General features: G+C 40.6%; 1 protein-coding gene across 1 annotated transcript in view; it reads left to right on the top strand.

Moving 5' to 3' along the window:
* Kdr (kinase insert domain receptor) overlaps positions 1-21,046 on the top strand; it is a 44,881-nt gene extending 23,835 nt beyond the window's left edge. The window contains exons 17-30 of the mRNA XM_013009115.1: positions 347-482; positions 845-949; positions 1,956-2,069; positions 2,789-2,877; positions 3,462-3,615; positions 5,498-5,595; positions 7,661-7,783; positions 7,931-8,042; positions 8,294-8,393; positions 8,844-8,949; positions 10,059-10,210; positions 15,920-16,019; positions 16,507-16,592; positions 19,335-21,046. Coding sequence (XP_012864569.1) covers positions 347-482; positions 845-949; positions 1,956-2,069; positions 2,789-2,877; positions 3,462-3,615; positions 5,498-5,595; positions 7,661-7,783; positions 7,931-8,042; positions 8,294-8,393; positions 8,844-8,949; positions 10,059-10,210; positions 15,920-16,019; positions 16,507-16,592; positions 19,335-19,557 — 1,698 coding nt within the window. The 3' untranslated portion in view covers positions 19,558-21,046. The remainder of the gene's footprint in view (positions 1-346; positions 483-844; positions 950-1,955; positions 2,070-2,788; positions 2,878-3,461; positions 3,616-5,497; positions 5,596-7,660; positions 7,784-7,930; positions 8,043-8,293; positions 8,394-8,843; positions 8,950-10,058; positions 10,211-15,919; positions 16,020-16,506; positions 16,593-19,334) is intronic.
* The last annotated feature ends 1,247 nt before the right edge of the window (positions 21,047-22,293 follow it).

The raw sequence follows: 22,293 nt of genomic DNA, 5'->3' as shown, positions 1-22,293 counted from the left end.
CCCATTGTTATTGGCTCAATGGGCACATTTTTACTTGAATACAATAACATTCTTGCCCATTTTCTTTGGCTGGATCATGGGGCATTAATTGATAGGAGCCACTAGAGGGGAAAAGGGGTTGGACTGTCTTGTGTAATTAAGATTTAAAAAAAAAAAAAGCTGAACTCATTTGGGGCTTAAGGGTACACTGGAAGCAGGGGTTTAATAGGACTACTCTCAAGTTCCATGAGCTTTATTAGAAAATGAGATGTCACAAATGAAGCTCTTATTAAACAACAGCAATAAGTACACAAAACGACTACTAAACAACAGGGTGTATGTGACTGGAAGGGTTGATGCTTTCCAGGCCAATGGAGGGGAACTGAAGACAGGCTACTTGTCTATTGTCATGGATCCAGATGAACTGCCCTTGGATGAACATTGTGAACGCCTGCCTTATGATACCAGCAAATGGGAATTTCCCAGAGACCGGCTGAAACTAGGTGCATTTTCAATTAATATTAATTTGGTTTTGGGTTGACCAGGCCAACTCCTCCTCTTTCAGGATAACAATAATAAATCTAGTTTATTTGGATTTTTAAGCATTGTGGTTCTTAAATAATAATTTCATTTCTTGAATTTGGGTAATTTCTCATTTAATCTCTTAGGGGTAGGGTCCTTGATTAGCTGCCCAAAGCAGGGCATTTGGAAAACACATGGAGAGTACATAATTAAACCCAGTCAAGGGAATAACCTGGGTTGCCATGTTAAATAGGGGAATACAACCACCATGCCCAGTTGGACTGTTTGTGTATCACTTTGGCGATGTGATAACCCAAGTTCATTTTCTGACCATTGATTCCAGGTAAACCTCTTGGCCGTGGTGCTTTTGGTCAAGTGATAGAGGCAGATGCCTTTGGAATTGACAAGGTAGCAACTTGTAAGACAGTGGCTGTCAAGATGTTGAAAGGTAAAAGCAAAATTCTATGGAAGTGTCTCTCTCCCTGTGTTTCATCCAGTTATTAGACATGATATCAAGCTTCTATTAGTGGCTCTGATCTTACATTGGACAACCAATCAAGCCTGGAGATATAATTCCTTTGTGAAAACTAGAAGCAGATTCCTGCTTTGTCATTTTATGTCCATGTTCATGGTGTGGCAAGCCTAGTTAGGAGCAGATGTCACTCCTAACTAGGAGTCTTGGCTGTCTTTCTGCACTTCTCAGCTTGCTCACACAATTGAACTTGGTAGTCCTGGGGATATGGAAAAAGGACATCAAAGGGGAAAAGAAAAGAAGAATTTAGAATAGAGTTCTTTAAATATCAAATATTTGGGGGTCCATTAAAGTAAGAATTTAATTTTGAATTTCAAAAACAGGTTTTGTATTTAGTTCTTCAGAGAATGATCCCCAAGATAAGGACACAAGTGGTTTTTTCTTTCTTGCTATTGTTTCTAACATATTTATAAGGTGATTATTTTGTTGCTTCATATGTCCCTCCCGCATGGTATAACCCCTGCTTTCACTGTATTTGATGTTGGTATAATTTGGGGAGAGGAGGGGAAAAAAGCAAATTGTTTAAATAGGGATACAGGTGGACTCATTACAACCATGAGATGTACAAAATGCTATGTTGAAAAAGGAACCTTACAACTTTGGGGATGGGGAGTGTGGTCATGGAGAGGGGAGGGCAGGGATGGCAGTGGAAAAAACAAAGGAGGAAGCAACAATGCTTGATAAGAAATGTACTTATTACCTTGCTCATGTAATCGTAACCCCTTTGTATGGTATTTTCACAATAAAAAAAGTTATTAAAAGAAAATGCACCCATTCTATAGGTTACAGCTAGGTTACTAGGTTACAGCTGTGTTACCCTGGGAAGATAAGGTACACAGTTGCATGCAGTGGTGGGAGGGGAAGCAATCTTTGTAGGTTGAGGCCCACATTTATGATTTCCCTTTTTATTTTGGATCTGTAGAAGGAGCAACACACAGCGAACACCGAGCCCTCATGTCTGAACTCAAGATCCTCATTCATATTGGCCATCATCTCAATGTGGTCAACCTTCTAGGTGCCTGCACAAAGCCAGGAGGTGAGTCCCTGTGTGTATTTCTGGTTGCTTCTCTACCAGTATTAGAGGGAAACAATGCAACTACTGTAGCTATGATTCTGAATACTTTTCAGATTTTGAAATTTCGTGGACACTACAGTTACATTGTTCTAAATCTTCCTCTAAATTAAAGATTGTCACATCACTATGGTACAATTTGTTAACTTATATAGTACTTATACAGATGAGAAAAATAAACAGCAACAATTGAAAGCAATGGACCTTAAGAAAAAGTATCCTCAGGGCCAGGTGTAATGAGGTACACCTGTTATTTTAGCTTCTCTGAAGGCAGAGGTTGGAAGATCTTTCTGAGGCTGGTTCCAGGTAAAAATGTAAAGACAAACTAAAAGGCTGGATGCATGGCTTAGTTGGTAGAGTGCTTACTTAGCACTGATCCTGGGTTCATACCTCAGTACTGCTCCCCCCAAAATAAAATCCTCAGGTAATTGCATTGGAATGAGAGTGGATAGGTTTTCTTCTGACATTTGGCTAATCCTGTGGTAGAATTTGCCTTTTGGAAAAAGAAAAGCTATAAGATAGGATCACTTTATAATATAGGATCAATTTATATGACTCTGTTCCAATGAAAGGTCATATACAGATGTCCTCTGGGACATTTTTGGGTTGATCGATTTACTGAGCACTTAGTGAGAAACAGAAGCAAAAATATATGTTCTGTTAACATGGCATACCATCTGCAGGCCCTCTCATGGTGATTGTGGAATTCTGCAAGTTCGGCAACCTCTCAACCTACTTACGGGGCAAGAGGAATGAATTCATTCCCTACAAGGTACAGTGTTTCTTAAGTGCACTTTGGCTATGTTGTCGTATGGAGGAAGACTCATTCTATCTGGTCTGCATTTGTTTTTCACTTGAGATTCGATGGGGAACTTCTGAGGGATGTCTCACATGAACTCTTGATCTATGGAACTCCCTCTTCTTTCCTTCTGGAGAGACCTATGCTCCCTCATGTTTTATTTTTGTGACTTAAAGTTCCTGAAGGTATCAGAGCTGGGGAGAGAACAGGGACAGCAAAGGAGGGGGAAGAGCTGGGGGAAGATTCTAGTCTTCCTCCTCTGAAGACAGGCATGCAAGAGTACCTGTCCTAGAAGTACCTATGAGGGTACTCGAATGGGAATACATCTGAATGCAATGTGAAATGAGTCATTTATCATTTTCAGCTAATGAAGTTGCTTGGCTGTGGAAAAGAAACCCTATGATGTATAAAACTTGTCCTCAGTTTCATCTCAGATCTGCAATGTCTTGAAATTGATGTCTTTTTTTTTCTTTTGGGTCTGCTTTTGTGAGTACTTCAACTGTTTCTACACTCCACTACATTTTATTCAATGAACTAGTTTATCTGCTTCTTCACAGACCAAAGGTGCACGGTTCCGTCATGGAAAAGACTATGTTGGTGAAATTTCTGTGGATCTAAAACGCCGCTTGGACAGCATCACCAGCAGCCAGAGCTCAGCCAGCTCAGGATTTGTTGAGGAGAAATCTCTCAGTGATGTGGAGGAGGAAGAAGGTACCAATCCTTGATTGCTCTGTGCTGAAGTATGTGCTTGTAAGGATGGACCAGTGATCAGGGCATGGCAAGGACTTGGTCATGGGATAAAAAGATATTTATTCCTGGTCGGCTTCTACTCAGTCTCTTTAAAAGTGAAATGTGGTCCGCTCTGAAGTAGGGAGGCCAAACAAGGCTATTCTGAGAAATCTAGGGAGCTGAATAGGGAGAGCAGTTGACAATAATCAAACCAATAGTCTTCAAATACTGGACCAGGATTTATTGGCAGGAAAGATCTCCAAGCCATATTCTGGAAGGGAGAGGAGGCTGTCTGAAACTTGATTAGCTTCCCATTGCTTTTAGTGCTTCAACCCCCTTTGTACTGTTCATCAGCACAACTGGACCCTTTCAGCGAACCTTCCCTGGGACAGTTTAGGAGCCATCCATTGTCTCTATTCCATTCTTCCCTCATCTTCTAACCAGTCTTCATCTTCACAAACAGATTTGTCTGCTTCTGTTAAGTTCCCAAAGATATCTTCGTGGTCTTTTATGGGTGGTTGGATCTGTGGCCTCAGCAATCTCTAGGACTTGAGTTAGTTACAGGGTACCCTGAATAGTTGCTTTCCTTGGAAGGTAAAGGTACAGCACCCTGGACATAGAGATCAAGCTTCTTGACATCTGGCTCTTCTCTAGGTGTGAGTTTAGAGGAACCCAATCATGAACCATAGAAGAAACACACTTCTTCAGATAGAACAGTCTATAGCTAGAACTTATATGTAACTTCTTTCCTTTAGAAGATGAAGTAGGCACCATGAGGCTGGCGCTGGCCGGAGGAGCATGGCGAGGTTGTGCAGGCCTTATCTAATGGCACCCTCATCTAGTGGAGGGATCTCCACTCTGATTCTCCTTGCTCACACAAAGGTGGCCAGTGATCTGAAAACCCAAGGGAGTAAGGTGGTGTTGGGAATAGAAAGGGCCTAGAATGATAAGCCCAGTATTTTTGCTTCCATTTTTATTTTTTATTTGTAAAATGAAGGTTTCATGAATGGTTCTCATAGAGCCTTTGAGCTCAAAGTATAAAAATTCATTGAGTAAAAAGTCTTGTAGCCTTTTATTACTTTTAGCCTTTTTATTACTTGTAGCCTTATTATTATTACAACTAAGTTTGTATTTATTCTGATTTTTGTATCCAGGCAAGAGACCATAAGTCTTATCTTACCAGACCAAAGTTAGTGGATCATTTTGAAATACTCATCAGTGTCTTAGTATTTATTTGTACCACTTGCCCTGAAGTAAATATTACCCATTTACATAAATTCATCTTTCTTTCATGTTCTTGTTATCTTTCATTCATATCCTTGGAAGGAAAATAACACATCTTTGCTGGTCAAATTTAATGTATTTGCAGCACTTTTAAGTTTGGAAGTGAGAGAAGTAAATCTTGTCTTGGTATTTTTAGTTACCCATTGTAGAGTGTAGTTTGACCTGTGGTCTTTGTCTCAAGACAAAGCCCGGAGAGAGAAAAAGATTTGATGGCCCTGAATATTGTTGTTTTATTTTTAGCATTCTTGATATGAAACTATTGTTAGTCCTTTAGGATACATGAAAAGAAAAGGAATAAAAACCAGTAACAGCTTAAAACAGTAAATTTGAAATTCTTCTTTCTCTGTTCTCCATTCTGGGTTTATCCAGTTCAATTTGCTTAAAATGGAAAAGCCAGTATTTCTCTTAAAATGGGGAAATCAGTATGATGAAGGCTAATCATATTAGGCTTTGGGAAATGCACAGATGAGAGAGGCACTTTCTCTTTGCTTCTCCTTCCTGAAATTTTCTCTGGCAGACTTATAATACTAATGTACTGACTATAGGCATATTCATCCTGTTCTTTTACCTCTTCTGACAGTGTCTGAGGACTTGTACAAGGACTTTCTGACCTTGGAACACCTCATCTGTTACAGTTTCCAAGTGGCCAAGGGGATGGAGTTCTTGGCATCACGGAAGGTAAGACAAGTCACAGAGGTATGAGCAGATCACAGACTTGGTGTCCAGCACCAGCCTGGTACTTGTTTGAAATGGAAATTCAGACATTTCTAGGGCTTTGGAAGAGCTCTCCTAGAGAGACTTGTTTTTTCTTCTAATGAAAGGATTTCATGAACTTAATTTGTATAAAGAATACTCAGCTAGCTAGCATTGCTAAACACCAGGCAGTCTAAGCATTGCTGTGCTGACCACCAAGCAAAGCTCTCCATTCTCATGGCCTTATTTATGGTGAATGAAAGAAACAATAAACAATATAAACAAGCAACATACATAGCAGGTTAGATGAAAGTATATACCATGGGGAAAATAAATCAGGAAGGGCTTGTAGAGTATACGGAAGTGGCATGTTTGCATGCTCATGCGCTTCTACTGGTGTGTATTTTAATTTTAAACAAGGTGGGGGAGAAAAACTTACTGAGAATATGACATTTAAGCAATGACCTAGAGGAGGTAGTGTGTGTGTGTGGGGGGGGGTGGGGACTGAGCCTTGTAACTATCTTGGTGCAGGAGAGTCTATTTTTAATTTATTTTATATTCATTACCATCCATCAAAAAGTATTTGTTAGTAAATATAATTAGAAAGCCGGAAAGACAGGCTTCAGATGAGAATGATTACAAGAACTAAAATTAGAAAGTAGGCCAAACAAAGGCAGAGGTGGAGACGTGACAAGTTACAAATATTACAAAGGTTGTAAACATCATAGTCAGGGAGGGAAGGTAAGCTGAATACGTTTACATTAAGCAAGAAAGACTCAAATTAATATTCAGGAAAAGTTTTCTGTTGACACAATACATGTGTAACAGGCTATTAGGAAAAGGACACTTAAATATTTTTTTAGTTATGAATTACAAAGAAATCTCTATAGCCATTTGATTTTGTTGTTGTTGTTATCACCATCATCATTATTATTTTAAGGCCAGAACTCACCATTGAGTAGGATTCCTTTTGGAGTCTAGGAAGGGATTGGGATGGTGATTAGAAGCTGAGAACCCTTAAGTTTTTCTTGTATCTATCAGGTGATTTCTCAAATGCTACTTAGTTGTCAGATTAAGAAAAAAAAGCTCTTCTGTACAAGGGGAAATAGAAGTACTGTATGTTACATGGAACTGCCAATTTTGGTTAGTCATACCAGTCAATGTTCTTCTGAGTATGTTGCATCCATAAGGGAGTACTCTGCAGACTGGGGTGCTGGATGGTTGGATGGGGTCAGGCAAATGCCTGGCCTCCATGATAATCTCTGCACTCATACAGAGTCTCATCTAAAATGTATCAAGCTTTATTCATTCCCCATATTCTATGAGACTCTTATTCTCACAGATTTATCTGTGGTGCTTCAATGAGGATTTTGGTCGTAATTATGATAGCTGCTTAGTAGACGAAGTTAGATGGACTTAGAAGACAGAAAGAACTTGAGGAGTTGACGAGAAGATTTAAAGCTAAGGTGAATTCCATTTTACGTTCTACTGTGCTAGAGAACCAGCTCGATGTGTGTTAGACTGGCATTGCTTTCCAAGGCCTTTATGGTAATAACTAACACTTTGGAAATAGTGTGAGCTGCTCTGGGAACCACCAGTCATAGCCAGTCCACTTCCAGTTTCCAATGGAATAGGAAAGTATAAAAAAGATCCGCAGGCCAATGAGAGCACCTTGTTTCTAATTTCTGTGCATTCACTCAAGAGAACTCCATTCTGGGGACTCCTTAAAATAACGGTATTTTTTTTTAAACCAAATTTGGTGCCAGATAAAACGGATGTGTGGATGTGATCAGAAACACATTGTAAAATATGACACCATCATCATACCCTGACTTAATCATTTAACTGAAAAGGCTGGGGCTCTTTATGAAATAAGCAGATGTGTGTCTCCACAAAGCTCGTGGACAATTTTTCCTGAAGTGTTGATGAAAGATACTTGTTAATCAGTTGCTTCTGTGATGTGGGATTTTTTTCTGAAGCATGAGATCACAACAGATGTAAAAGCGATCAGCTGTGTAGAGACCTAATACACATATTGTTGTTTCGGTAGTGCATCCACAGAGACCTGGCAGCACGAAACATCCTCTTGTCGGAGAAGAATGTGGTTAAAATCTGTGACTTTGGCCTGGCTCGGGATATTTATAAAGACCCAGATTATGTGAGAAAAGGAGATGTAAGTTTCTAAGATGAACACTGTAACCTATTAAATTGAAGAATTGAAACTTTTCATAGCAGATTGAAGAACATGTGTTGAGGGGCAAAGAAAAAAATTTTTTTCTTTGCTAATTTGGGATCTGATTGTTGTCTGTCATCCTCCCAGGCCCGTTTGCCTTTGAAATGGATGGCCCCGGAAACCATCTTTGACCGAGTGTACACAATTCAGAGTGATGTGTGGTCTTTTGGTGTTTTGCTCTGGGAAATATTTTCCTTAGGTAAGTCTCTTTGTCTCTCTGTCCAGACTTTGCTTAGGATGATAGAGGTTCATGATCCTAATACATCTTTTCCTCTGTTGTCTTTTTACTTCTATCAAGTGAAATTTTTTGAAAGGTTTGGATTTCAAAATCTACACGTAAAAACACAGAAGACATAGTACATAGATGATGAGGCTATTCAAGAATCGAATTCAGGGCTTTATAGAAGAGAAAGACAAACCACATAAGCCCTCTTTCTTGATTTGCTCTAGGTGCTTCTCCATATCCTGGGGTAAAGATTGATGAAGAATTTTGTCGACGATTGAAAGAAGGGACTAGAATGAGGGCTCCTGACTACACCACACCAGAAATGTAAGACTTCAAAAAGCATCACTTAGTTCTTGTTTTCTCTCTTTGCTTCCAAATTTTTTTATGCCTAGAGGAATTTTCTTTATACAGATCTCCTTCATAGTCTAGTTTGTGTCCTTCTTTTCCCTTGGAACCTTTCTTAATAATCTCAAGCCACTGAGGTCTTGGAACAGCCACTGCTTCTTGAAACATGAGTACTTTATTAGCCATGCCAAATAGTTTTTATTACATTCTTGTGTGTGTGTGTGTGTGTGTGTGTGTGTGTGTGTGTGTGTGATATTTTCCTTTCTATACACATAGGGACCTCTGAGTATCTTACACAGTTTTGCATCTCTATTTAGCATCTCAGCTCAGGATGAACTCTCGCTAAATCCTTGCCATGCGAGAGCTTATTTGAGCATCAGATCCTGAAGAAAAGAGGCAGTTGATGCAATCTCTATTTTGCTTCTTTAGGTACCAGACCATGCTTGATTGCTGGCATGAAGAGCCCAATCAGAGACCCACATTTTCAGAACTGGTGGAACATTTGGGAAATCTCCTACAAGCAAATGCTCAGCAGGTTTGTCAACCTCTGTTTGAGAAGCTTCTACAAAAATAACTTCATTGTAAGGATTTTGCTTCTGTCTAAACCTCCTCATAGCTCCATGCTACATCTTCTCAGCCACTGAAGAAGGAGTTTTTTTCTTCCAAATCTCAGCAATAGTGCTTTGTAAAAGCTGTAATTATCCTTTTAGAGAGTGAGCCCCTAATCCATAGCCTAGGAACAGATAACTTTTATTCCAACTACTTATCTTTTGTTATATTTCCAAATGCTGTTCTAACTTTACAAAAAAATGGGTTGAACTTTAGAATGTCAATGATGGAATGAATTTTCAATAATTTTAAATAAATTTTACAGGCAAAAATACATCCAAAGTGTGGACGACAGATTTCTTTGTCCCCCACTGGTAAAGTCCCAGACCTTCTCTCATGCTTCAACTGTGTGATGTTAGACTTATGGCCTTTTAGAAACTTTTAGAAAGTTAGTTCATCTCCAATCAACAGCTCTTACTACAAACAGAAGCCAATATCCTCTTTCTTTTCTTTTGAACAGCTAGAGGACAATGGGTCAAATCTGTTTTCATCCACTGGAAACTTCCAAACATTTAAATGTACCCGATTACCCTTTCTTTTGAGAAATAACATTAAAATGTGCTACTTTTTTTTTCCTCAGTAGCCATTCTCCTACCCATTTGTAGTGCTTTCCTTTTTAGAATGCTGTCTCTATTGCCTTGGAATGTTGAGGCTAAAATGTATGCTCGGCTCTGGAGAAGCTGGTGTGCGTAGAGAGGAGTGGGTGGAGAAACAATTTCTCAGCTCTGCATAGCTCTGTGTGTTTTGTCATTATCTCTGTTACCATAGCTTGGGTTGTCTTGGTGGTCACCACCATTCTCTGTGGTCCTTTCACCCATCTTGTTTTTATTTAGTGCCTTTGATAGCCCTTCGTAGACACAGGCTTGGCAAGTGCCCTTTTGCTTTTGACAGTGTTTTAACATTAACTCAAAGACTCCCATTCAGATATAGGAAATAAGGCACCCCTAGCCAAGAGCTGCCAGGCCCTTTGTCTTCACGAGAAGGCCCTTGAAGGGCTGAAGCCATAACAATGGCGCTTGGTGTTTATTGTTTCAGGATGGCAAAGACTACATTGTTCTTCCAATATCAGAGACTCTGAGCATGGAAGAGGATTCTGGACTCTCTCTGCCTACCTCACCTGTTTCCTGTATGGAGGAAGAGGAAGTGTGCGACCCCAAATTCCATTATGATAACACAGCAGGAATCAGGTAGTGTAAATGGCCAACATCCCTTCAGGGTGGACATCAAGGCCATCTGGGGAGAGGGAAGGAAGATATTTTAGAAGGCTGCTGTGCTCCACTTCCCTGTAATTCAAGTCCTGATACTCTTTAAACTGGAGTGTTCCCTGAAGAAGGTCTGGGTAGGTGAGCCGCCTACCATCTGTGACCCATGTTGCTGCCACAGCTCTGCCTTTAGGAATCCCAAGCCCCACAGCTGTAAATAGCTAGAATGCCACAGTTCGTTAATCTCCACAAAAAGAAAGCAATTTCACCAAGGCATCTGTATTAAAATTATCCCCATGTACGCTTTTATTAATGTGAATTAAATGGCTTAGGAAAGATTCAGAAAAGAAGAGTTCTGTACATATATGAAAACACACTTATGGCTCTCTGACAAAGAAACATCACGCTATGGTGCAGTGTTCTGAATTAGAGTGGACGCTACAGCCTCTCCCCAGTCGGATTTATTTGCATAATGGGACGTCTGGGCTTATTTCAAACATTTGTACTACAGTCCTGTCCTGGTTTGCAAAGGGATTGTGCAGGCAGCTGGGCATAAGAAAAGAATTGATAAGGTTTTCTACAATAGATTATTAAAATTGATTTTCTTAAGCCTGGGACTGCTTCACTTTGCTATGGGTGTTGTCCTAGTGGTTAATAGTATGGGTCCAGACTGGCCTTCTGAATGTCCTGAGACTACAGAGAGGAGCAAAGAGCTTGCTTTTGTGTAAAGCCCTCGGCCTGGTTGTCACAACACAGAGGCTGAGGAGGCACTAGGGACAGATAGTTTGTCCCATGAATCCTGCAGGGCAGTAGGAACTGTGAGGAAGGAGAAGAGAGAAAGCTTAGAAAGGTTAGACACCAACAAGTGAGCTGTCCATTCTGGTGTGTGTGTATGTGTGTGTGTGTGTGTGTGTGTGTGTGTGTGCCTGCCTGCACGCACGCATACATGCTTATTGATATAGGGTCTGGCTCTTTGTTTTTTCACTCAAGACTAGCACTCTACTAGTTGAGCTACACCTCCACTTCTGGCTTTGTAGTGGTTACTTGGAGATAAGAGTCTCACAGACTTTTGTGCCTAGGTTGGCTTCAAACCATGATCCCTAGATCTCAACCTCCCAAGTAGTTGGGATTACAGGAGTGAGCCATTGGTGTCCAGATAACCATTCCATTTATATCAAGAGCACTTGGCATCTTTCAAAGAAGTTTTCCATATATTACCAGATTTTGCACACATGAGAACTTTTAAAAATTACGATCCATTTTGGATGCAGATGTTGAAGCCCAGGCTCAGCTCAATTACCTGGGAACCACACAATAGTATGATTAAAGAGCTAGACATTAGAGGCAAGTACATCTGGGTGAGGTCTCTAGTCCTGCCTTTTCACTACTTTGTGGTGTGTCAAAAGCCATCTAACTTTTCCTTCAGTTTCTTTATCTGTGAAATGAGGTAAGGCCACTGGTGCTCTTTGCAAAAGCTTGTTTGGAGACATGCATAACATAATGCGTTTCTTAGTGTCTGGCACTTGAAAGCACTTAATAAAGAATAGCTATTTAGTGAGTTGTTTACAGTCACAACCCTGAGATGAACTCAGGTTCTTTATTTTCTAACTCAGTGATATTTTCCCCTGGTCCCAGGAGGGGTCTGGGATAGCAAGAATCACGAGATGGGATTCCCATGTTTATAGAATCCAAGTTCAGTTTCCTCTGGCTTTCTGTGTCCTACCATGCTAGTATTACCTACTCCTTAATCAGAGAGATGCTCGATGGTGTATGATGTTCCTTATGTTTTGTGATCAAGTTGTGTGAAGCTCCCAGTTAGAGCCTCTTGGCATGTTGGGTGCTTTTTCAGATGGTGCTGAGCAGGAGATGAAATCCTGTTTACATAATGGAAGTGCCAGAGTGATAATGGGTCCAAAAAGGGACTGTTAGCATTTATCCCCAGAAACGTGGACAAATGTGACACCATGTTTCCAGCTCTGGCCTAGCTCCGGTTTTCTGTCTGTGAGTTCTGAGTTGATCTTTCTAGTCTATTTCCTCTTTTAGCTACCCATAAGTAAAAAAAAATTAGATTGGAATTTTTTTATCCTCCTCCCTGCCCCAACTCCCTGCTTCTTTTCTCCTGATTGCCTTGAAAGCATCTGTGTTATAGGAAATGCTGTAGTGTGGCATCTACACACTGTGTGCTTCATTGTGGGGTTCTCAAGAGGTTCACTTTCTCTGGGGAGAATGGAAAGAGCCTGTGGGACTCTCTGAGGCCTTGTTCTATCCCCTCACATTTCCAGCCAAGTAGGAAAGCTGAGGCTTTCTCGCTTGCTTTCTCCTAATTTTCAACTCCATCGTATTATAACTAGAGCTGGACAAAAACATGATGGTGGGAGCCAACTTCATGATTTGTTGTCCCTTAAAACTATTTTTAACATATTGGTTCACTATTTATTTAGAGAAGAGGCTGAGAAGTGTCTGTGTGTGTGTGAGGGGGTGGAGGAGAAGGACCACTATGTCTAGACTTAGCTTTGTTCCTAATTTCCCCTGTGGGTCAACGCTGGCCCCAAGTTTGCATGCTTCCTGCAACAAAGTATATACTCTTTGGACTCATCTCTCATCAAGGGCAGCTTGGGGGCCATCTGCGGTTGCTCTGTCATTTCCTCTGGGGAGTGTTGCCTCCCACTCTGTGCACCTTATCAAAGATTCCTTGGCAGTTTTTTTCTTCCAGAGAAAGCAAAGCCCCTGATATATAAGTTTTCCTCATTTTGGTTAATTGCTAGCGATGATTAAATACCCATGGTAAAGGATGCCTGGGACAGCCTGATGGATAGATGACCATGAATTTGGATCTCCTATTAGTTGGTTTGAAAGAGGACTGTCCTTTCTCCACCCTGCCCGCCACGTGGTCAGTACACCCGTGGGAATGAGGAGAGCACTGTGCGCTTCCTATGAGCTCAACAGAGCCTGGAGCAATCCTGTCTGCTGCTCACTTCTTTCCTTCCTGATACTCTTCCAAGGGAGTGGAGTCAGGGAAGAAAACCCCACATGGGCTCTAAGAGTCTGTAAACCTGCCTTTGAGCCGCACTTCTCCCCTTTCCTAGCCACCTCCTCTACCCCCGCAACACACACACAGTCTTAGATTCCTCATTTCCAAATGGGAAATAAGAAGAAGATCTGTTTTGCAGTCTTGTAAGGAGCAGATACAACAATATCTGTGAAAATGACTTGTCAGCTGTGAGGGACCGTGCCTGGTTCTTTTTTTTTTTTTTTTAATTACTGGGCTTAGAATTCAAAGAGTTGTTCTTTCTAAGGAAGCTTCATTACTGCCCAAACCCACTGACTCTGCTAGGTTCTGCACCTAGATGTCTGAAACTACTTTTTTGTTTGTTTGGTTGTTGTTGGTCGTGGGGCCTGAACCTTGGGCCTGGGTGCTGTCCCTCAGCTCTTCAGCGCAAGGCTAGTGCTCTACCACTTCAGCCACTTCCGGCTTTTTCTGTTTATGTGGTGCTGAGGAATCAAACCCAGGGACTCATGCATGCAGAGCAAGCATTGTACCACTGAGCCACCTTCCCAGCCCCCTGACACTATTCCTTTTATTTAATTAAGCTGCCCTTCTTTCCTAAGTGTACTATTTCCTACTTCCTCCTTGGTCTCCCTGCCTCTGATCTTACCCTTCTCAATCCAGAATCAGTTTTCTTTTTTCTCTGTCTCAATCTCTGTCTCTCCCTCTGTCTCTCTGTCTCTGTCTCTGTCTCTCTCCCTCCTCCTTCCTCTTTCTCTAGTATTGGGATTTCAACTCAAGGCCTCACTCTTATTAAACAGGCCTTCTCTCTATCTCTTGGGCCATGCTTCTAGGCCTTTTGCTTTAGTATGGTTTTTATACAGGGTCTCATGCTTTTGTCTGGCTTTCCCTCAGATTTGGATCTTCTCTTCACAACCTCCACCCTAAGTAGCTGGGATTATAGGTGTGAGCCATGGTACCTGGCCCAGAATCAATTTTACCTTACTTTGTCAATGACAGGTCTCCCATGGATTCCCATTGCCGTCCGTGTAACAATCCCAAATTCTAGCTGTGTGACTGTAGACAAACAATTTCACTGTTTGGTGCCTCAATTTCCTCTTCTGAAAAGTTGGTCTGATAATACACCCTTCCCCTGAATGGGCCACTGTGAACAGTCCAAGAGATGAGGCTTGCAGAAGCATTCAGCACAGTGCTTCGCAGAGCCTCAGGAAGGGCTTCCTGAATGAGAGAATGAAGGACTGACGATACCACCAGCAGTTTTTGACTCACACTACTTCTAGGGACTGGATTTACTTGTCTTGTTCCCTGTATTTTATGTCCTCTCTCTTGTGGGGACTCCTGAGTGAGGATGTTTCCCATAAATCTCATTCTTACCACTGGGCAATGAGGAATTAACTCTTTCGGGAAGAGACCTTCAGCTTCCATTCTTCTCCTTTGGCTGAGATGTTTACAACTTGCTTCAAGAAAGCTGCTTGCCTGGAAAGTCCACTGGGATAAAAGTAAAGAATGTGTTTACTAGCTCTGTGGGCCTTTCCTATGAGGACATCCCTTATCTCCACTTGCCTCCAACAGTTTTTGATAGGATTACAGGTCTCCCTGAAGGCCTAGTGACAGCCAGGGAAGGCATAACCTCCAGGGAATAGGTGATGCATTGCTTGACGTGTCTCATTATTTGAACCCCTGAAGGAAATGGATACTCTTTGAAATTCAAGAGTGGAAAAACAAGCTTTGATTGACAGAACATTGCTCTTGGTAAAGACACCAATTCCAGGGTTTGCTATGATCTCCTTGTAAACTAGGGAGAGGTAGCTTTTACCAGTGTTAAAAATGATTTGATATTTATTAGTGTGTATTGATTATACAAAGCTAGGACTCTTGTTATGATATTTGCATAAGTGCATCTAATGTACACTGATAGGACTTACCAGTACCTTTTATTTTTAAAGGGAGGGGGCAACTGAGGCATAGAACTATTCATGACTTTCTCAAGTTTGTGTAATCAGTGTACCTAACATCCTTGGGTATCAGTGTTGTCAGAAATACACAAGCTATCTTGAAACTCTTTTTTTTTTCTTGAAACTCTTAAGCCATTTCTATTTCCTGATTCAGATAGGCAACTAGGGGAGCTAAAAATAGGGGTGAGTGAGACTCAGTCCACCCCACTTTCTGCACATAGACTACATGTGGAAGGAAGAAGCTGTCTTTAGATCATGGCTGACTATGTGACCTTTAGGAAGACCTGTGATGTTTCCTCTGCCCAGATTGTTCCGTGAGCATTTATTTTCTAGAGCAGCTTTCTTTGGGGATGGCTGGAAAGATGTGAACCACCTGGTAATATGTCCAGAGCACAGAGAAGGAATGGCCTGCAGTGGGAGGCCAGGCTAAAGGCGGTTGATTGCTTGGTCTGCTGTTGTCTCTAGTCCAACACTGGACCTCAGAAGCACAATTCAAGGGAACAGAGCCTTCTGAGTTATATTATACTTTCAAATGGACTTTTACAGGAAATTAAGCCTTCAGTATGTGCTTAGCAAAGAAAGATGTTTTTAAAAGTTATTTTTCTTTTTCCAGAGGATATTTTGAAGGTTGTTATTAAACTTGTGGTTGAAAGATAATGAACTTAGGTATCATTTGCGGTATCTGCAACCAAATATACCACCACTCAAATATAAATATTTGTTCTTTCACAGTCAGTATCTGCAGAACAGTAAGCGAAAGAGCCGGCCAGTGAGCGTAAAAACATTTGAAGATATCCCACTGGAAGAACCAGAAGTCAAAGTAATCCCAGATGTAAGTACATCTTTTAAAAATAGTCTTAGAAATAATACCAAGGATGAAACACTATCTGGATAAATATTAGCCTAAGCATTTGAGTCTTGGAGCTTCATTATAATGCTATCCTTGAGACTACGTGCATCATGGAGACATTATGGAGAGGGAACTTTGGGTTTTCCATAAGAAAAGTGCCTGGTCCAAAGTTCAGTAGAGTTTAACATCATATCTAACCTCACTAATTGGCAGCATAGTAAAAAGAAAGATAGATGCTGGCATCCTGAGTTACTTTCTACATCTTCTCTTCTCCTTGGTCTCACTCTACTTCTAGGAAACAGTTGTTTCCTTTTATGGCATATACAATTTCTACCTCTGATAGCTTTACCTTTCTTGGTAGGAAGTTGGCCTGTATTATCTGCTAAATGGGCTAAGAAATGAGTTTAATTAAATAACTGCTCAGTGCATACACTCAATCAAAGGCAACATCTCACTATCTCTTTAAAAGGACAACCAGACAGACAGTGGCATGGTTCTTGCATCAGAAGAACTGAAAACTTTGGAAGACAGAAACAAATTAGCTCCATCTTTTGGGTAAGATTTGTGTGTGGGAGGGGGGGACAACAATTTTTCATAGGACCTTTCGGAAGGAACTTAGGACTTTTAATGTAAGTTCAGTTTTACTTTTCATGTTTGATGGTTGGTGAAATTAGCAACCTTAAATTAGCAACCCAATAAAGGGCTGAATCAGTGAAATGACAAATGTAAAAAAATCTACAGTAAATTTGAGGATTTAGTCAATTTCTATGAACAGATTCATGACTACTAGGGAATTTCTGAATGAATTTATTATTACCGTGTTTCTATGGCTCTGGTATTATAGAACTCATTACCAAGATGATTGATTATTAATATCTCTGTGGACTCAGAAAAATTTTCAAACCAGTACACAAATGGATGCATCTGCCCTAAGAAGTATGGCATATAAATAGATATAGGTTTATTTACTTAAATATTTAAGTGTCATTGTTTAAATCATTAAGTATTTGATCATGCAGAAAGTTAAATTTGTTTTTGAGGGGCTGGGAATATGGCTTGGTGGTAGAGTGCTTGCCTAGCATGCATGAAGCCCTGGGTTTGATTCCTCAGTACCATATAAACAGAAAAAGCCAGAAGTGGTGCTGTGGCTCAAGTGGTAGAGTGTTACCCTTAAGCAAAAGAAGCTCAGGGATAGTGCCCAGACCCTAAGTTCAAGGCCCAGAACCAGGAAAAAAAAGGTTTTGAATGGAACCTCCCCTGCATGGTGCAACAAAAATTGTCTTTTGCTTTTAAAGGGTGTACATTATTTTAACACAAAAAATACTGCACATTTCTATATAAGAACAATAGGGGTGGGCATTAGTGGCTCACATCTGTAATCTTAGCAGTTCAGGAGGCTGAGATCTAAGGATTGTGATTCAAAGTCAGCCCAGGCAGAAAAGTTCATGAGATACTTAGTTCCAATTAGCCAGCAAAAAACTAGATGTGGAGGTCTGACTCAAGTGGTAGAGAACCAACCTTGAGTCTGTAAGTGGGTAGGGAGAAAGAACTAAGCAAGAACATAAAGCCGAGTTCAAGCCTCAGGACCAGCTCACAAAGAAAAATCATAATAGGTATAGGGTAAAATTTGTTATATATTTGCAAGAGGATTTCTTTTTGGCAAGAATAGAAAAGATTTTTTCAATCTGTAATGTAGTTGTTATAAGAAATGGGAATGAATATCCATGGGTTTTTGAGTGATGCTTATGTGATAATAATAGCAACAAGAATAATGTGCTATTATGTGATTTTATTTTTTTAAGGCTTGACAAGAAAATTTGAAAACCACTCAGATAGTTCATTATCTATTCAAAACATGTTTATTTTGTAACTACTAAGTGTCAGTTGTCAAAACACTGTTTAAGACACTTTTATCCAGGTGCTGGTGGCTCCCACCTGTAATCCTGGCTACTCAGGAAGCTGAGATCTGAGGATGGCAGTTCAAAGCCAGCCCAGACAGGAAAGGCCATGAGACTCTATCTCCAATAAACCACTCAGAAAACTGGAAGTGGCGCTGTGGCTCAAGTGGTAGAGCTGAAGAGCCGAGGGACAGCGCCCAGGCCCAGAGTTCAAGCCCCATCACTGGCAAAAAAAAAAAAGGAAAGAAAAGAAAAAAAAGACATTTTTAAACAACTTTTATGAGGTTGGATTAAAAGAATACCTATTTCTAGTTCTCTGAGAAGGCTTTTAAGCTATAGAGGAACACAGAGTTATTAAAAATCATGTGTGTGTGTGTGTGTGTGTGTGTGTGTGTGTGTGTGAGAGAGAGAGAGAGAGAGAGAAAGAAAGAAAGAGAGAGAGGTCTAGAGCTTGAACTCAAGGCTTGGATGCTGTCCTTGGGCTCTTTTGCTCAAGGCTAGTGCTTTACCATTTAAAATATAGCTTCCCTCTGGCTTTTTGGTGACTAATTGAAGCTAAGAGTCTCATGAACTTTCCTCTTAGGGCTGGCTTTGAACCACGATCCTCAGATTTTAGCATCCTGCTAGCTAAGATTACAGGCATGAGCCTGTAATCATGATTTTTTTGGTCAGTTTTTACTAGGAATAACTTGAATAAAACATATATTAAGGAGAAAAGAAACCTTAGAGAAATTGCAAAGACTGAGGTCTTAGATTAACATAGCCGACATAGGTAAGCCTCGGCACGATTACTCTGTCACTGAAAACATTCTCTGGCTGTTGCTGAGTGATGGATCCTCAGTCCATCCCAGGAATGTGCTTTTGATGGGTAAAAAACAGTTTTTGACATATCTGGTTTGATTGCACACTGCTTCCAGCTATTCGAGCTGAAAGTTGCTCAAGGACTTTATTAACACTATGCATGCCCCGTAGTCTCCTAATCAACGGAGTGGAGGAAACACAAGTGAGCTTTCAAAGCACCCCGATTTTCTTTAATATCATGAAAGGGGCCTATTGGCTCCTATCATTGTATACAAACTTGTCAGTCGGCAAGGCCATAAAAATGTTCCATTGGTCAGAGACGCTGCATAGCTCAGCAGCACTGGCCTTTCATCTCACCCCAGGCTTGAAAGACTTGGACCTGAATAAGAGGACTTATCTCCAACTACTAATTCATGCTCGTACCTGAAAATAGACCTTGTCTGCGTAAATTTTGATATGCTGATTAACAACTGTGAGAGAGCAGGGTTGTTGTCTCCAGGGAGATTACAGCACACATGAAGCCAGCAATGGGGTTAGGGTAAGAAGCCAAAGAAATGTCTTCAGTCCTCCAGCTCATTTGGTTGTGTTTCTCCCACAGTGGACTGATGCCCAGCAAAAGCAGGGAGTCTGTTGCATCGGAAGGCTCCAACCAGACAAGTGGCTACCAATCCGGGTATCACTCTGATGACACAGACACCACTGCGTACTCCAGTGAGGAGGCCGAACTTTTAAAGCTGGTAGAGTCTGCTGTGCAAGTTGGAAACCCGGGCCAGAACCTCCAGTCTGACCTGGGGACCACTCTGAGTGTCTCCCCTGCTTAAAATGAAGCAGCCATCACACACATACCTTACTCCTGAAAAAATCACACGAGGTGCTGCTGCTCAGATTTTCAAGTGCTGATCTTTCCACCACCAGGAAGTAGCTACATTTGAATTTCATTTCAGGAAAAAAAAAAGAGAAAAAAATAGGAAAAGGACCTTGGACAGTTGGGGAGCTATACCTCTAAGCATTTCCTGAGAAGATGCTTGTGACCCAAGAATGTGTTTGTGTCTCCTTCCACTGTTGACCTTGTTCTGTCTTTGATTCATTGAAAAACCATGTAGAAGGCACCCTGCAGCAGGTCTGGCCCCGAGTTAGAACAAAAGATGGTCAAGAAACGGTTCCCTCAGTCCCCAAGCAGTAGCCATCCCTAGGGAGTGGACAGTTCTTTAAAACGAAATGATAAACCAGGCAGTGGAAGTGCTTTGGGTGTTAAAGATGGGCAGGATTTGTAGGGCCCAGTCCACCTGAAAGGGTCTGTTGAAAGTGTGGGTTTGGGACTGATCGTAAGGAAGATGCCAGCCCGTTTGGCAAAAGCACTGGAGCCTGGCTGTGCATTGTGTTAGGTCTGGTGGAGATGGTTAGGAAATACAAAAGCTGCAGATGAAGATCCTGCTTTTAGAAGGTTGCGTGCTCTCCCCAGTTGGGCTAAAGGCAAGGTCCCTGTGCTGTTTCCGACTCCTAATGAGAGTTCCTTCCGGACTCTTACGTGGCCCCTGGACCAGCTCCAGGAAGGAAATGATGTCGCTCTGGCTGCCTTGTCTCCCAGGCTGATCCTTTATTCAGAACACCACAAAGAAAGGACATCGGGCTTGAGGTTCCCTGTGGTGTTGAAGAGTCCAGGCTGGATAGAGCAACTTTTGGGTTTTCTGGGTGAATACCCACTTATCTGTCTCCACGGGAGATGTTTGAGACTGAATGCAGTGGATTCAGAGTTAAGCTATGGGGTGAAGTTTCAAGAAGAATTCATCTTTTTTCTTTTTTCTTTCCGTGATCCCCAAGCATTCTCACACCCAGTTCATCAGTACTTTAGTTTGTGGCTTCTACCCTCCAGATAACCTGATTTGGTTTGTTTACTCTCTACTAGCCAGATTTCAGATTCCCTTATAGCCAAAATTGTAACAACATCTATTGTATTGTTTAGACTTTTAACATGTAAAGCTGTTTTCTACTGATTTTTACCCTTCTTTTTTTTTTTTAAAGGAAATGTATTTTTTTGTTTGGTACCATAGTGTGAAACGCTGGAAACAATGACTATAAAACATGCTATGGCACATATATTTATAGTCAGTTATGTAGAACAAATGTAATATATTAAAACCTTATATTATATATAATGAACTTTGTACTATTCACATTTGTATCAGTATTATGTAGCATAACGAAGATTGTAATGCTCGCAACAACTGATGTCATTTTATTAAAAAAACCAAAAAATTTAAAGAACTCTTTTCCAAGGTTGTATTAATCTGCCCATCACTTCTTTCATTACTAAACTGGAGTAGGAGGGAATAGATGTAATATGGTTGTCATTTTTACTTTTTTTTTAATCCTTATAGAGTATTTTTATAAACTGTTCACATACTTCATAAGCCAATAAACATATTCATAGTAAAATAGATGAGAGTATAATATTATCAAAACTATTTTGAGGAGAATAATTTCTGGTTTGAGATTACTTCTTCTTGCTCTTTTCCATTATGCAAATAATTCACACACAAACACGTTTGTGTCCTATTCTAAGTGCTATTAAGGTATTCAGGAGATTCTGTGGTCTTCTAGGGAAGGTCATGTCTATGAGAATACTGATTCAACTTCAGGAGGTAAGGGATGATGAGAAAGGCAGCCAGACCTCAGAGAGGCACAGGGCAGACGCACGGTCTCTGGTAATGTTTCATGTTCTTTCATAGTTAAAATATCATACCCATTACACGTTTTTTCTGTGTTCTGTACTGGGAATTGAACTCAGAGCCTTGCACTCTTGCTTAGCTTTCTCGTTTAAGGTTGGTGCTCTACCCTTTGAACTACACTTCTACTTTTAGCTTGTTGTGGGTAATTGGAGATAAGAATTTCACAGATTTGTCTGCCTGAATTAGCTTCAAACCATGATCCTTAGATCTCAGCCTCCTGGGTAGGTAGGATTTATAGGCATGAGCTCTTAGACCCAACAACCATTATTAAAATGTTTAGTGATTACCTTTTCCTGAACTGAGAAAGCACTGTTATGTAACACATCATTGACATCAAGAAGTGGTCTTATTGTTTGTGTTCATTTTTTAAAAATATCAGACTTTCAAATGCTTGTCTAGTCAAATTTTATTTGTTTTTGTTTTAAATTGGCTCCTTAGTTATTTTATCCTAATACATTTTCTCCAATAACTCTTTACTCTAAATTTTCTTCTTTGGTGGCATCTAAACTTATTTGGGATTTATCTTCATATATGGAGTGAGATAGGATCTGGCTTGACTGTTTTCCCAACCAAATCATCAATCGTGACAACTCTATTTATAAATTACATCTCTTTCCCAGAAATCAGAATTGTCTGCCTGGTACCATTTTTCAGTCCTTATCATTTCACTAAGACATTCTGCACAACTTTCATGATAGTGGAATAGAAGGCTGTGTGTGTGGTTCCTGGGGACATCATTTAACCAAGCCCAAGGAATTGGTTGGGATAAGGGTCATCTGCCAAACTTTGTTAAACTCAAGGTAAGATTGGCTCTGCAGAGTTACTCAT

The sequence above is a fragment of the Dipodomys ordii genome, unplaced genomic scaffold, assembly GCF_000151885.1.
Source record: "Dipodomys ordii isolate 6190 unplaced genomic scaffold, Dord_2.0 Scaffold8, whole genome shotgun sequence".
NCBI lineage: Eukaryota > Metazoa > Chordata > Mammalia > Rodentia > Heteromyidae > Dipodomys > Dipodomys ordii.
The sequence above is the reverse complement of the archived record's forward strand: the minus strand, read 5'-3'. Positions and strand labels throughout refer to the sequence as shown.